At 38.8% G+C, this 17,301-nt stretch overlaps 1 protein-coding gene across 2 annotated transcripts in view; it reads right to left on the bottom strand.

Moving 5' to 3' along the window:
- The window catches only part of LOC146799835 (uncharacterized), a 400,555-nt gene that overhangs the window by 244,477 nt on the left and 138,777 nt on the right, over positions 1-17,301 (bottom strand). For both annotated transcript variants that reach the window (XM_085624020.1, XM_085624019.1), the window contains exon 2: positions 6,009-6,032. In XM_085624020.1, coding sequence (XP_085480146.1) covers positions 6,009-6,032 — 24 coding nt within the window. The remainder of the gene's footprint in view (positions 1-6,008; positions 6,033-17,301) is intronic.

The following is a 17,301-nucleotide window of genomic DNA, read 5'->3' as shown; positions in this document are numbered from 1 at the left end:
AACTGGACACTCAGGGAAATCCAGGATGGGGTTACTTGACTGCCTCCCACCAGGGTCTGTTACCCAGAATCCCTTGCAAACCTAAAAAATTGTCAAAAAAAAAACATTTTCCCCATATTTCTGTCGTGGAAAGTTCTGGAATCTGCGTGGATCCACAAATGTCCACCCACCCCGCGTTCCCCAAAGTCTTACGAGAAAAATGGTACCTCACTTGTGTGGGTCGGCCTAGTGCCCGCGACAGGATACGGCGCAAAACGCAACATGGTCACACCTCAATTTTGGAGTGAAAAATGACCCTTTTTTGGCAAAATGACTAGCTGTAATTTTTTGAACCTAGCTCTGCGGGCACCTTGGGAAACCTAGCAAACCTATACATTTTTGAAAACTAGACACCCAGGGAAATCCAGGATGGGGTGACTTGACTGCCTCCCACCAGGGTCTGTTACCCAGAATCCCTTGCAAACCTAAAAAATTGTCAAAAAAAACAAATTTTCCCCACATTTCTGTCGTGGAAAGTTCTGGAATCTACGTGGATCCACAAATTTCCACCCACCCCGCGTTCCCCAAAGTCTTACGAGAAAATCAGTACCTCACTTGTGTGGGTCGGCCTAGTGCCCGCGACTGGAAACGGCGCAAAACGCAACGTGGTCACACCTCAATTTCGCAGTGAAAAATTACCCTTTATTGGCAAAATGACTAGCTGTAGTTTTTTAACCCTAGCTCTGCAGGCACCGTGGGAAACATAGCAAACCTATACATTTTTGAAAACTAGACACCCAGGGGAATCCAGGATGGGGTGACTTGACTGCCTCCCACCAGGGTCTGTTACCCAGAATCCCTTGCAAACCTAAAAAATTGTCCAAAAAAACACATTTTTCCCACATGTCTGTCGTGGAAAGTTCCGGAATCTGTGTGGATCCACAAATTTCCACCCACCCAGCGTTTCCCAAAGTCTTACAAGAAAAACTGTACCTCACTTGTGTGGGTCGGCCTAGTGCCCGCGACTGGAAACGGCGCAAAACGCAACGTGGTCACACCTCAATTTCGCAGTGAAAAATTACCCTTTTTTGGCAAAATGACTAGCTGTAGTTTTTTAACCCTAGCTCTGCAGGCATCTTAGGAAACCTAGCAAACCTATACATTTTTGAAAACTAGACACCCAGGGGAATCCAGGATGGGGTGACTTGACTGCCTCCGACCAGGGTCTGTTACCCAGAATCCCTTGCAAACCTAAAAAATTGTCAAAAAAAACAAATTTTCCCCACATTTCTGTCGTGGAAAGTTCTGGAATCTACGTGGATCCACAAATTTCCACCCACCCCGCGTTCCCCAAAGTGTTACGAGAAAAACGGTACCTCACTTGTGTGGGTTGGCCTAGTGCCCGCGACTGGAAACGGCGCAAAACGCAACGTGGTCACACCTCAATTTCGCAGTGAAAAATGACCCTTTTTTGGCAAAATGACTAGCTGTAGTTTTTGAACCCTAGCTCTGCGGGCACCTTGGGAAACCTAGCAAACCTATACATTTTTGAAAACTAGACACCCAGGGGAATCCAGGATGGGGTGACTTGACTGCCTCCCACCAGGGTCTGTTACCCAGAATCCCTTGCAAACCTAAAAAATTGTCCAAAAAAAACACATTTTCACCACATTTCTGTCGTGGAAAGTTCCGGAATCTGCGTGGATCCACAAATTTCCACCCACCCCGCATTCCTCAAAGTCCTACGAGAAAAACGGTACCTCACTTGTGTGGGTCGGCCTAGTGCCCGCGACTGGAAACGGCGCAAAACGCAACGTGGTCACACCTCAATTTCGCAGTGAAAAATGACCCTTTTTTGGCAAAATGTCTAGCTGTAGTTTTTTAACCCTAGCTCTGCGGGCACCTTGGGAAACCTAGCAAACCTATACATTTTTGAAAACTAGACACCCAGGGGAATCCAGGATGGGGTGATTGACTGCCTCCCACCAGGGTCTGTTACCCAGAATCCCTTGCAAACCTAAAAAATTGTAAAAAAAAACACATTTTCCCCACATTCCTGTCGTGGAAAGTTCTGGAATCTGCGTGGATCCACAAATTTCCACCCACCCTACATCCCCCAAAGTCTTACGAGAAAAATGGTACCTCACTTGTGTGGGTCGGCCTAGTGCCCGCAACGGGAAACGGTGCAAAACGCAACGTGGTCACACCTCAATTTCGCAGTGAAAAATGACCCTTTTTTGGCAAAATGACTAGCTGTAGTTTTTGAACCCTAGCTCTGCGGGCACCTTGTGTAACCTAGCAAACCTATACATTTTTGAAAACTAGACACCCAGGGGAATCCAGGATGGGGTGACTTGACTGCCTCGCACCAGGTTCTGTTACCCAGAATCCCTTGCAAACCTAAAAAATTGTCCAAAAAAACACATTTTCCCGACATTTCTGTTGTGGAAAGTTCCGGAATCTGCGTGGATCCACAAAGTTCCACCCACCCCGCGTTCCCCAAAGTCTTATGAGCAAAACGGTACATCACTTGTGTGGGTCGGCCTAGTGCCCGCGACTGGAAACGGCGCAAAACGCAACGTGGTCACACCTCAATTTCGCAGTGAAAAATGACCCTTTTTTGGCAAAATGACTAGCTGTAGTTTTTGAACCCTAGCTCTGCAGGCACCTTGGTAAACATAGCAAACCTATACATTTTTGAAAACTAGACACCCAGGGGAATCCAGGATGGGGTGACTTGACTGCCTCCCACCAGGGTCTGTTACCCAGAATCCCTTGCAAACCTAAAAAATTGTCCAAAAAAAACACATTTTCCCGACATTTAGCAGAGGAAGGCAGAACGCCGAAACGCGTCCTTGTATTAAAGTGTCTTTGAAAGGGGCCACGTGAGTGTTGTATGTTTCTTACTGGAAACTGGAGAGTTTATTTTTATATGGATCCATCTCCATATTGACTGCACCCATCAGGAAGAGTGCAAAATTGCCTTAAGGTGGGCTTTGGAGCTGAATATATAAATATATATCTCTGATCCACAACCAGCACGTCTCCTTTCTTGCACCAGAACACGACGCAGCGAAGTTGCTTCATGGTTATTTTATTAGCAGATTAGAGTGCTATGACGCGTTTCAGCATGATCCCCTGCCTTGATCACATTAAGAGTCAAATTCCCAATTTGGATATATGTGCTGTCCTACACAGTCAAAACACCACACCTTACGAAAAGTTTCTTGCTAATACAACATTTTTTTCCAAATATTTGTTTTTTACATTTCATCATTTAAATACATGCTCTGGTGCATAAATAGCACTGTGATTTAATGTATAATGTTACACTTTCACTTTGGGTCATGTTTTTTCCTCTTATTTGATTCTTTTGTTATCGTTTCAATTCGATGAACTTTATTGTTCCAAGAATACAAGCCCTTGCCTGAGTGTTTCAAGAAGGTGGTATTTTCTTTCTACGTAATTTTCGCATAGTGTCCTGGTGTTGGTGATTTGGTTATTTAGTCCAGACATATATATGTGTGTGTGTTTAATACTCACAATCTTTTAGAAAGCACTCACACTCACTCACTGGATGATGTCATCAGTAATGTCATTTGAGTTCATCAGTGATGCCATCAGTGATGTCACTAAACATGTCCTGAGTGATGTAATATGTGTCATAAGTAGTACATTGCAGGGGTGTAAGTTATAATTAACTATAATTGCTGAATTTCACTGGTTTTGTGCAAGTAAAATCTGAGCCTAACTATATCGTCCTTGCATTCTTTGGTTTTTACAGTGAATTTCTAAGGTTTTCTTCACTTTCTAATTCCTAACTATAACGTCCCTGTAGCCTATGGCTTTTTCAGTGAATATATTATATATATAAATATATCACTGCCACTCTTGATTGTTGTATGCCGGGAACAAAGAAGTGCACTCACAGGAAATCATTTAATGTATTTATTGCGAAAACAAAACACTGGACAGGCACATTTAAGCACACTGCCTTTCTCAATGTCAGTATCATTAGAATATTTAAATACTAGTGATTTCATTGGGCAGACAGACTTCATAAACACAAAAGATGGTCAATGGGAGTCTATTTACAAAAGGTAAAAAGTGCGGCGACCATATTAACATTGACTGAAAATTCTGCTTAGTATATTACATATGCCAATGCATCAATGCTTCACTGATCCACACGTGCATACCCTATGTATGCACTATGATGCCATTGTATATGGAATTCCCTCAATGTAAAAAAAGAATCATAGTCAAGCAATAAGCGCACATTTCCCCACAATGTCGTACAACCAACCATCTCCATAATGGCCTATATTGAGGTATCATGTATATATGTGCATCCATTTATTCAGTAACCATTAAGATACATATTCCTATTGGTGGTAGACTGCAAATAGCCCTTTATGGGCTAATCTTTAACACAGATATGTGGAATAATTCATATTAATATATTGTGCACATATTTTACCACAGTGTGATACAGCCAACCATGTCCCTTGTCTTACGGTGTCATGCATAAATGTACATTCACTAATTAAACAATGATGAAGATACATGCTCCTATTAGTAATTAGGTACATGTAGCCCTGTATGGGCATATCCTCATCACAAGTATTTGAGGTAATCATTAGTTTTTTTGCACACATATTTAAAATACAATTAAAAATACTTAATTTTATTTGTAAATCAAAAAGCATCTGTTTTCTCACCATAATTTCCTAATCACGGTTGGTCCTGGTATATCCCAGAATTGCACAAATGATGCCCCGTATGGGCTTAGTTTAACAAAACAAGAGCGAACCTAATGTCCACATGAACATTGGTATCAAGCGTAGAACTGTATTCTCCTGATCAGAGATACGCGGTTGAATGAGCTGCGTATCTCTAATTGGGAGAACGCGTTTCTTCACCACTCGAAGATCAGCCTAACCATAATATACGAGCTGTACCTTCTTCAAGGTTGTTATCCTCGCAGAATGCTTAAACTACTTGCACATTAAGATCATATATGGCAAGAGTATGCCTCCTTGGATGTGGCCAATGATGCCACAAGTCTAAAGTAACTACTTCTGCTAGTGCAGCAGTGAAAATTGTTGCATTGGCCTGCCTAGACCCCTCTCTAACAATACAGTGGTCCTCACGTTAATAGATGAGACCACATCCAATACACAGCCATCCCCAGGTTTATTACAGGCCTGATGAGACGCTAGTATCTTGGAAAAGGGTCAAAACACAGTCGACAAACAAAAAGAAAGGCCTGACCCATTTGTAAATAACACAGAGAAGTTCCCTCTGTGTGTTTCATTGTATGAAAGAGATTTGGCTGTCTTCCCAATAAAATAACCAATATTCCTTGCATCTTGATCACTGTGCTCCCTGTCTTCTGGTTTTTTGTTTCTCTCATTTGGGGCTATTCTTTTCTTCTTTCTTTTGAAAGTCCTCTATGACTCACAGATTTACAAATATTAAGATATTTCATTGCTTTGCTTATGAAATAAAATTTGATTCTGCTCAATCAAATCTAACTGTAAAATACTGGGGGTTTTTTAATTGAGTGTCTACATAGATTAAATCTAGACAGAACTTCATCTGTCAAAAATAAAAAGTTAAATGTTGATCTGGATTAAATCTGCTCAGATAATTGTGTTATCATTTTTTTTAATGAGTTCTATGTGAACACATGTTCCAAGTTCTATACTGGATGGTCTTAGGATATCTGGTTATGTGCATCCAAACAAGTACCTTGTCTCTCCACACCAAAGGTTTTCACCTGAACATAAAATGGGATAAATCCTCCTACCTATGGACCAAACATTTAAAAAAAAATGTAAATAATTTATCGATGTTCACACATGATGTAACCCTCATCAAAGATGCATACATTGTAAGGTTTGCGTTGTGAAGGCATGCATGGTAATGGTATGCGTGGTTCTAACATACTACTGTCCGCAATGAAAGGGTAGAGGTTATTTGAGTAATAGGATACATTTTGATTGATATGTCTAATAATTAATTACCTGTGAAGAAGATGCACAAGACATCTGTTGAGGAGAGAAAAAAGTGTCAGCATATAATGCAGGTGCAAAAAAAAGGTTCAATTTAACACTTCTCTAGCAACTTAACTTTTGACACCCAGAGAGCTAGACTCAAAACCAAAATAAAAAAGTATTGAAAAGCGTTAGATAGTTATTAAGCACATTTTGCACAAATTCACTTCCTTTTGAAATCATTTAAGATATGACCCTGAGGCACCTCTGGCTAGAATTGAAGGATTTAGGTATTCTGAACCAGGACAGACGCCTATTGAAGTAGGTGTGCTGGACAGAAACAGTAGAGCTGGGGATGCAGACAGGGGAGGGGCACTTCTGGAAATAGTTTTGCTTTTTAATTCTACAAAACAGAAACAGTCTTTGTCTGGTGGTGACAAAATATAAAACAGCTTTTTGGCTCCCTCCTATTGCCTGTTGGTTGAAGAGGGATGATAGCATATTCGGTTTTGCCTGTTCAATACTCTGGATAGGGGGACAAGATTCCAATGGCATATGCAAAATGATGGGGCTCTGTAAGAAATTGGGGTATTTGTTGATGGTGGTGAGTACCCACCTTATATAATAACTATAACCCATGTCAGAGTGAACTCTCAAACTCACTGAATTAACCTGAGCTTAAACCTCTCGCAGCTATGGCACAAAGTAGACAGACTTAACTTAAAGGCAATGTGCAAAGTATTTATGCAGCAGTAAATCGGAAATAAAGTTGAAATGCAAAACAACAAAAACCCAAAATGATTTAGAACAATAGAGAACAATTAAACATTGACACAAGAAGTTAAAAAACCCAATAAGGAGAACCAGAGGCAACGTTTTAAGAAGAAATAGCTCCAAGAAGCACTAAGTGCAAATGATAGTCAATGATTGAGTTGTCCGGATCATAATTTGATGGTGGGGACGATAGAGCACGGTCGTAGACAATAACTAGATTTGTTTAGATCAAATATTTTACCTTCTATCTTCAGTCCTTTCAGTTCCAATACACACTTCTATAGCTTCCCTTAACCTCAGGGGAGGCTATTAGAGACAGAGGATCGCAGACAACGGCCACAGAAGGGTCCAGCCCAAGTCCAGTTGGCGTTGTTCGGATGGGAAGTTGCACAGAAAGGCCTCTTGCTGTGTCCCTGTAGCTTTAACAGGAGGTCAGGCTAAAGCCCCTTGGAGTTTACTCCTTTGTCTTGAGTAAAGGAGAGAACATATTCAGTCATCTCAGGTCTTCTGATCTTCCTCATGTCCATAGGTTTTCTGAAATGAGTGCCTGTAGATGCCACATTTAAGTCTGGCATGAGCCAGTGGGGGGAATGGCCCCTGGGAATTCCTCAACCAATCGTCTAAACATTCCCGGTCCTAGTGCTATCCACTTTGGGCATTTTCAAGATGGAGGAAGTCGTCAGTCACACTAAACTTGGGCTCCGAAGGTTGGAGATTGCGTGGGGAGTATACTGTGGTAATAACAGTGTCCTCTCACATCTAACATGAAAATCCAGTTTGAAGTAGTCCCTGTAACCCCAACAAACTCTGAGACAGAAGTCTGGCAGAACAAAAGCCGAGCTTTCAGCAATCATAATTGGACGAAGAAGAACTTTTTTGTCATCTTGCGCTCACGCTTGGAAGTGTGCCCCAAGTGCTATATGAAAAATTTCAGCAGACCTGTTGCTGGAATGTCAAAAGGAGGCCCACTGTGATTGGGGCCTGGCTGACTTCAGTGTCAAAGGAAAGAAGAGACTCAAGTGTGAGCTAAATCTTCCAGTGAAACAGAATTCCCCTTTGAAATTAATCAAGACCTGGGCACAGCACTCAGGCCATCCTGCCAATGGATGGAAACAGCTCCACAGACCCAAGGCCTATTGTCCCTGTCCTGAGAGCAGTTCACACCTCACCACAAAAGAGCTATCAGCACCCAGGTTCCAGCAGAATACTTACAGAAAGGCCCCCAAAGGCTTTAGGCAGGAAACTTGTAATCTTCTAAATGTACCTTTTTCTTAACAGACACATTTTGCTTTTAGCATTACATTGGGCTTGGAATCACTATTAAAAAGACTTATTGAATTATTTTTCTAGCTGCTGCCAAGCCGCAATTACCATTATTAAATGCACTCAAGAAATCCAGTACTTTCCTATGGTACAACCAGCTTTGCTACAGCAAAAGTCGCGTTTTAGGCATTTTCGTTGTGAGGATGTTTCACATTACTTTTACATGTCCTTATTTTTAAATATCATGCAACATGCTTTATCAGTACTAAGGCCTACTTAGGGTGACTTTTTAATGTTTAAAATGAAGGTTTAGGCGTGTTAAAAGGGGTTGTTTTGACCAGTTGAATTTGAAGTTTTAAAACTGCACAGCCAGGTTACAAGTGGAAGGTCTGCAGCTATTTTTGTAATGCCACTGTACTGGGTGGCACAATAAGTGGTGCAGCAAACTAGTAACATTTAACTTGAGTACACACTGTACTAAACTAGGAACGTATAGGTAAGTTAAAGATGTCAATCATTGGTATACCTATTTCTTCATGTTGAAAGGGGGCATCAGCACTTTATCACTGGTTAGTGGGGAACAGTGTACAAAGTTAAACATCCGGTAAAAACACTGAGGCCAGCAAAAAGCTAAAAATCTGGGGTGACCCTGGAGAAATGGCACATTTCATACAGCTTTCCATTTGTTAGGGGCTCCATAGCCTCTCATGGCCAGGGGTGTAGAATTTATTAAAATATCTACTTGTCCTTAGGGCAGGTTGCTTCATAAATCTACTTGTCCTGTAACAAAATCCACTTTCCCTTTTGATGCGGCGACAAATGATGGCAGCAATCTCATTATGTAGGAGCTCTGAAATAGCCTCTCTGATTATGCTAGGGCTCCTTCCATAGTAGGGTTTGAATGCTAGCAATTCCCTTATGTTTCCACGTTGCTGCAGTTCTTCATACTGGGGCTGAAGGTAGCGGTAAGCAAGTGTTCCAGGGTTGGAATGCCCTTTTGAGTGTGTGCAAACCTAGTAACTTGCATGTTTTAATGGTTTTCGACGACTCTTCTCTAATCTTTTCCAATACTGAGAAAGGTTGGTTATTTACTCCTGACAATGGCAGACATAAAACTTCTTCCAGGGTAGGAAAAAAAGTGGAGAGAGGGAAAGGAAACGTGCAAATACTCAGATTTTCGCATGAGCAAATCTACACCTACATATTTGCTCATGCTAAAATGCAGTTCACAAATATTTTCTAGGAGTACTATTTCTTGGCCTTCTTCTGTAAAGTCTTGTGAATTCACAAAAGTCATATATCTGCACTTAATCCAAGGACATGGGTGCACTTTATTTATAATTGGGCCCCTAATTAGGTCTGGCGTTAACCATGACCTATTATGTTTAGTAAAACTTTGTCTCTTTCTCTCTATCGGCTTGCTTCACTGTGAGTGACAAAATTCTGTTCTTTCACTAGGAGCATATCGACGCACAGTTGTTTTGTGCAGTTCCAAGAACTACTGTGAAATGTGTACTTTTTGAGACCAAAACAATTTTTCCTTTGCCAATGTTTGTTATAATGGTTAGAGCCCGGCAGCTCCCACACCAATAAGGTTTTACGAAAACCATGCCAAAACAAGTCACGCTTTGACAAAACCAAAATGCTGACCAACAATGTCAGACCTACTGGTTTTACCAATGCTTGTTTATTTCATGTTTCCCATAATCTTATTAAAACTGGTTACACTGATTTTACATTAGGAATATTTTTGGGAAATACTAGTGTACATCAACACATTTTACTAAATTATGCTGCAAAGAAATGGTACCTACATTTTTTCAGTTGCTTAGCGAAATGTTTTTGCATTTTTTTGTGAACATTTTATTTTGAAAGCAAAGAATCATCAATCTTGCTTTCAAGCTTCTGCAATTATTTGCATCTAATCAGAGAGAATTCCGGGAGCAGTATACATAGCGTCATATTGCTAAACATTGAAAACATCTGTACGCATTTTTATATACTAAACACTGTCAGTAGTGCAGTTTGAGTTTGCAACATTTACTTAGTGCGCTCACCCTAATAATAAAGCCTTTGCAATAATGAACGTTAAATACAAGTTTGAACAGCATTAACACATGGACACAAATATTACCTTAACTGCAGGCAATGCTTTTCCCTGATCCATATTGTGATGCTGTAACCTGGCAGCCAACGGGTTTGTACATAGGGGGTGGATGTCTATCACTCCCAGCATTGGCCACCCCATAGGGGGTGGATGTCTATCACTACCGGCACTGTCCACCCTATAGGGGTAGAAGTCTATCACTCTGAGCATTCTCTACATATAGGGGGGTGGATGCCTAACATTACCAGCATTGTCCACCCCATAGGGGGTGGATGTCTATCACTACCAGCATTGGCCACCCCATAGGGGGTTGATGTCTATCACTACCAGCATACTCTACCTATAGGGGGTAGATGTCTATCACTCCCAGCATTGGCCACCCCATAGGGGGTGGATGTCTATCAGTGTCAGCATTCTCTACCTACAGGGGGTGGATAACTAACACTACCAGCATTGTACACCCTGTAGGGGGTTGATGTCTATCACTACCAGCATACTCTACCTATAGGGGGGAGATGTCTATCACTCCCAGCATTGGCCACCCCAATGGGGGGGATGGCTATCAATCCCAGCATTGTCCACTCCATAGGGGGTGGATGTCTATCACTACCAGCATTGGCCACCCCATAGGGGGTGGATGGCTAACACTCCCCCAAGGTTGTAATGCAAATTTTGTGTTATGTGTGCAAATTGCCTCTAAAATAAATACATAGAGTGATATGCTGTAGTGACAAAAATGTAAATGTGGGGTTCAAGCCTCCAGCATTGTCAACCATATAGTGGTTTTGAGGTATAAATCCAGCAGCACTGTGGTGATAAAAAGGTGAATGTGGGGTTCAAGCCCCCAGCATTGTTAACCATATAGTGGTTTAGAGGTATAAATCCGGCAGCCCTGTGGTGATAAAAAGGTGAATGTGGGGTTCAAGCCCCCGGCATTGTCAACCATACAGTGGTTTTGGGAATTCAACCCGTAAACACTGTAATGATAAAAACGTGAATGTAGGTGTCTCACACCCAGCATGTTCAAGCAATCATGTAGTTTTTGGGGCCAAAACACACAAGCAATGTAGTGATGAAGTAGTGTTTGTGTGCCAAACAACAAAAGAACTGTTGAGGCAAACATTGTTGTGTGTGCTTCATACCCTCAGCCATGTGCAGGCAATCAGTGCTATTGGGGGCTAACACTGCCACCAATGTTCATTTGGACAATGTAACATGTGACCATCCAAAATGCATAAACACATATTTTTGTCACAAGCAGACACAAATACAAAGGATTCAATCCGAAACAACAGCATTGATGAGATCCAGTACCACACTGTGGCAGCAAGGTGAAACGCAAAACATAAGGGATGTGCAGAGTGAAGATGAAGGAGTCCCTGGGCTAGTAGAGAAAAAACTAAACTGAACATTCACTCAATGCCATTCAAACACAGTCGAAATACATGGGTGAAGATGCACAAAGAAAACCAACCAGCCACACACTTCAGAACAAACACAACATCTGTGTGAGTGTTCAAGTGTTTCTTGCCTGGCACAATACACACGCTGTGGGTCAGAACTCCACTGAGACATATGCGTGTTGAGTACAATCTGGAAGTATTCCATAATTTTGGATAGTGAATGTGAGCAATCAGGCTTTGTTTGATAAGCGGGTACACAAGAGTCACAAACAGAACAAGCTTGGTGGAACAACAAACAACACATCAAGAGACTGACTCTCTTCCACAGTACTCTCAAGGCTACAGCACTGTGGTGACAGTATCTTGTCTGTTTACCCTCTGTGATGCCAAATAAGTATGTGGGCCATACTTTTGAGCACACTCACTCTTGCCCACTGTGTCACGTGCCTTGCAAGAACAGCTATCATCTCACATACCCAACCATTACTCCCAGGAATGGCCGGTTATGTGAGGCCACATTGTAGGTAGGTGACTTGCCAGGAGACAAGTCACACTTGGCCAGTATAAACACCACACACATTGATCACCAGCAATGTGCATCATCTAAACCTACATTGACAGGTGACATTGCACAGGTACCCATGATAGTGTGGATCAATGGCTGTATGACAAGGAATACATTATTGACCACACATCTTCCTGATCTCAACACAAACATGGGTCCATGTACAGTTGTCCATGACCACTGTGGCAATTTTCTGAATCAGGAAGGTACACCCAGCATGCCACATACTAGGACACACACATTTGATGGTTGAACAAGAGTTGCCAGACACACATATGTAAGGGACAGAAATTCACAGCATCTGTTCACAACAACACATACTCAAAACATGCAGGGCAACATGAGTAAACACACTCACAGAAGAATGACATTGTGATGAGTTGGTGTACAATGAAGCACACAGGAGACTGCCCACGACCCCACACAAGTCCACAGACACTCAAAATAGAATCATGAGCCTCCCACTGCAACAAATATGAAGTGGTTGCGTCTCAGCTCTCAGGGCTACATGTGTAGACAAGATTCCTACTTGCAGTGTAGAAAAGCATGGACCAACAACAACGTATGAGACAGTCAACATGTGTTGACTATGTGTATTACACACAACTCAAGAACAGACCATTTACAATCTTAACTTGTTTGCATGTCTATCACATCAACTCTGCATCTAACTACAAACGCTGCATGCTGCATCACTATTGTCAAATTTCCAGTGCTGAGTGTGTACTGCAGAGGACTTGAAAGACACTTGGCTCACCAGATAGAGGATACAACAACTGTGTAAGTAGGCTCAAATGCACAGGCAAATGTGTAAGCTAATCTTCCTGCAATGTTGACAATGCCAGGAGTGGTGGTTGGATCTGTGTTTCACAAACACAATACACATAGCTAGAGAGAATACATGGGAAATGTGTACATCCGTTTAAGATGGAGTACATGTGCATAACGTGATATGTATTGGACACATTTGGAACTTTAACACTGTCTCAGAATAATGAAATCACTCAAGGAGATCTACAAATAAGACATGTTGCCATCAGGCTACAGAGAAGGGTAGAATTTGCGGATTATGATCAGTCATAGACACCTACAAGTGCCAAACTTGCAAAAACAGATGACTGATTAAAAACACGCTGATGTTGCTAGCACAAAGATGACTTGGGGAATTTAAAATGTGTCACATGTGAGTTTGCTCACAGTGCAGGCCCTTGTCTCAACCCAACCAAGGATGTCGCCATAATGTGTCCATTCTACTGGTGCACCCACATCTTGGACACTCAAAGTCAAATAGTTCTAGAAAGCACTGAACTAGTCAGCACACAGAAAGCTTCTCAAACAGGAACATTTGCAGGGACAATAGTCTTGGTAGGAAAGGGGGTTTGAAGACAGAGATTTATGCTCACACGACACACACCATGGGCTTAGGATATGTCACAGATTAACACACTGTCATGAGGTGATTTCACTACTGTGGAAGGTCAGCTGTGTCAAAGCTTGGTCTTGGCAGGGGTCTACTATGTCAGAATGAGACTCAGACATGGATCCAACAATTACAACTCACAGAATACTTTGTTTACATCAGCCTGTGTACATGTGTGTGTCAAAAGTCATCTGCACATAGTCAAACTTCATGTTTACCTAGTTATACTGTTGAGACAAATGACTTGTTCATCATCATCAATGTGCTATTCTGCATGTCCATCGTAGACGGTTGCACCTTGAAAAACGTGGACAATTTATACAAATGTCAGCACGACCTATGTGCAAAAGTGTAATTCAAAGATGGTAGGTTGTTAAAAGCATGTCACACTCATTCTCCAAAATGTTGTGGATCATGACAACCTACAAATGCAGACAATGATGACTCAGATACATACTGTGGTGAGCAGTCTATATATCGACTTTTTAATATCGAGGGACATAAATATCGAGTCAAAAATATCGAATGTACAAAATATCGAAATAGATAATATCGATGTGAAAAATATCGTTTTTGTTTTTTTACTTAAATGTCGATGTAAGTAATATCGTTAGTAATAATATCGACGTGAAAATATCGTCATTGTGTGTTTAGTAAATATTTTGAAGTTGTTTGTATAAATAGTTAAAATGTATATAATATGAGAAATATTTATATTGTTTTAGGGGCGGGATGTTGGGTTATAGGGGATAAGGGTGGGGAGTGTTTTAAAAAAGTTAATTTCTTTTTTTAATATATTGTAAAATTTAATTAGTAAATTTTATTTAAAATGTGAAATGTATATTTAATTTTAGGAGCGGGATGTTGGTTTATAGGGGATAAGGGTGGGAAGTGTTTTAAAAATGTTTATATATTGTTTAATTAAAAAAAAAAAAATTAGAAATTGTAAATTAAATGTAGAATTTTTAAAATAATTTTAGGAGCGGGATGTTGGTTTATAGGGGATAAGGGTGGGAAGTGTTTTAAAAATGTTTATATATTTGTTAATTTTTTGAATTCTTTTTTTAGAAATTGTAAATTAAATTTAGAATTAAAAAAAAAAATTTAGGAGCGGGATGTTGGTTTATAGGGGATAAGGGTGGGAAGTGTATTAAAAATGTTTATATATTGTTTAAATTTTTAAAAAATGTATTTAGAAATTGTAAATTAAATTTCGAATTTTAGAAATAATTTTAGGAGCGGGATGTTGGTTTATAGGGGATAAGGGTGGGAAGTGTTTTAAAAATGTTTATATATTGTTTAATTTAAAAAAAAAATGAATTGAGAAATTGTAAATTAAATGTAGAATTTTACAAATAATTTTAGGAGCGGGATGTTGGTTTATAGGGGATAAAGGTGGGAAGTGTTTTAAAAATGTTTATATATTTGTTAATTTTTAAAAATATTTATTTTGAAATTGTAAATTAAATTTAGAATTTTACAAAAAATTTTAGGAGTGGGATGTTGGTTTATAGGGGATAAGGGTGGGAAGTGTTTTAAAAATGTTTATATATTGTTTTAAATTTTTAAAAATTAATTTAGAAATTGTAAATTAAATTTAGAATTTTAGAAAAAAATTTAGGAGCGGGATGTTGGTTTATAGGGGATAAGGGTGGGAAGTGTTTTAAAAATGTTTATATATTTGTTAATTTTTTATTAAAAATATGTATAAATTGTAAATTAAATTTTGAATTTTACTAATATATTTCGGAGCGGGATGTTGGTTGATAGGGGATAAGGGTGGGAAGTGTTTTAAAAAAGTTTATATATTTGTTAATTTAAACAAAAAAAATTAATTTGAAATTGTAAAATAAATTAAAAATTTTACTAATAATTTTAGGAGTGGCTGTTGGTTAATAGGGGATAAGGGTGGGAAGTGTTTTAAAAATGTTTATATATTTGTTAATTTTTTATTAAAATAATTTAGAAATTGTAACTTTAATTTAGAATTTTAAAAATAATTTTAGGAGCGGAATGTTGGGTTATAGGGGATAAGGGTGGGAAGTTAATTTAAAATGTTTATATATTTTTTAATTTAAAAAAAAAAATTTAGAAAATTTAAATATATTTTAGAATTTAACAAATCCCATAATTAAATATAGATTTCAGTCAGGATAGTAAATTAATTAAGTTCACTGTCCAGCACTTATCTTAATTAAATATAGACTGGAGTGGGAATAGTAAATTAATTAAGTTCATTGTCCAGCACTTACTGTAATTTTATATAGTTTGGAGTGAGAATAGTAAATTAATTTAGTTCAGTGTCCAGCACTTATCTTAATTAAATATAGATTGGAGTGGGAATAGTAAATAAATTAAGTTCACTGTCCAGCACTTATCTTAATTAAATATAGACTGGAGTGGGAATAGTAAATTAATTCAGTTCAGTGTCCAGCACATACTCTAACTAAATATAGGTTGGAGTGAGAATAGTAAATTTATTAAGTTCAGTGTCCAGCACTTATCTTAATTTAATATAGACTGGAGTGGGAATAGTAAATTATTTTAGTTCAGTGTCCAGCACCTACCCTAATTTAATATAGGTTGGAGTGAGAATAGTAAATTAATTAAGTTCAGTGTCCAGCACTTATCTTAATTAAATATAGACTGGAGTGGGAATAGTAAATTAATTAAGTTCATTGTCCAGCACCTACTGTAATTTAATATAGTTTGGAGTGAGAATAGTAAATTAATTAAGTTCAGTGTCCAGCACTTATCTTAATTAAATATAGATTGGAGTGGGAATAGTAAATTCATTCAGTTCAGTGTCCAGCACATACTATAATTAAATATAGGTTGGAGTGAGAATAGGAAATTAATTAAGTTCAGTGTCCAGCACTTATTTTAATTTTATATAGACTGGAGTGGGAATAGTAAATTAATGTAGTTCAGTGTCCAGCACCTACCCTAATTTAATATAGGTTGGAGTGAGAATAGTAAATTAATTAAGTTCAGTGTCCAGCACTTATCTTAATTAAATATAGAGTGGAGTGGGAATAGTAAATTAATTAAGTTCATTGTCAAGCACCTACTGTAATTTAATATAGTTTGGAGTGAGAATAGTAAATTAATTAATTTCAGTGTCCAGCACTTATATTAATTAAATATAGATTGGAGTGGGAATAGTAAATTAATTCAGTTCAGTGTCCAGCACATAATATAATTAAATATAGGTTGGAGTGAGAATAGGAAATTAATTAAGTTCAGTGTCCAGCACTTATTTTAATTTAATATAGACTGAAGTGGGAATAGTAAATTAATTTAGTTCAGTGTCCAGCACCTACCCTAATTTAATATAGGTTGGAGTGAGAATAGTAAATTAATTAAGTTCAGTGTACAGCAGTTTTGTTAATTAAATATAGAGTGGAGTGGGAATAGTAAATTAATTAAGTTCAGTATCCAGCACCTACTCTAATTTAATATAGGTTGGGGTGAGAATAGTAAATTAATTATGTTCAGTGTCCAGCACTTATCTTAATTAAATATAGACTAGAGTGGGAATAGTAAATTATTTAAGTTCAGTGTCCAACATCTACCCTAATTAAATATAGATTGGACTGAGAATAGTAAATTAATTAAGTTCAGTGTCCAGCACTTATCTTAATTAAATATAGATTGGAGTGGGAATAGTAAATTAATTAAGTTCTGTGTCCAGCACATACTGTAATAAAATATAGGTTGGAGTGAGAATAGTAAATTAATTCAGTTCAGTGTCCAGCACTTATCTTAATTAAATATAGACTGGAGTGGGA

Source organism: Triturus cristatus, chromosome 8, assembly GCF_964204655.1.
Source record: "Triturus cristatus chromosome 8, aTriCri1.1, whole genome shotgun sequence".
Taxonomy (NCBI): Eukaryota; Metazoa; Chordata; class Amphibia; order Caudata; family Salamandridae; genus Triturus; species Triturus cristatus.
This window is presented reverse-complemented; position numbering and strand designations above follow the sequence as displayed.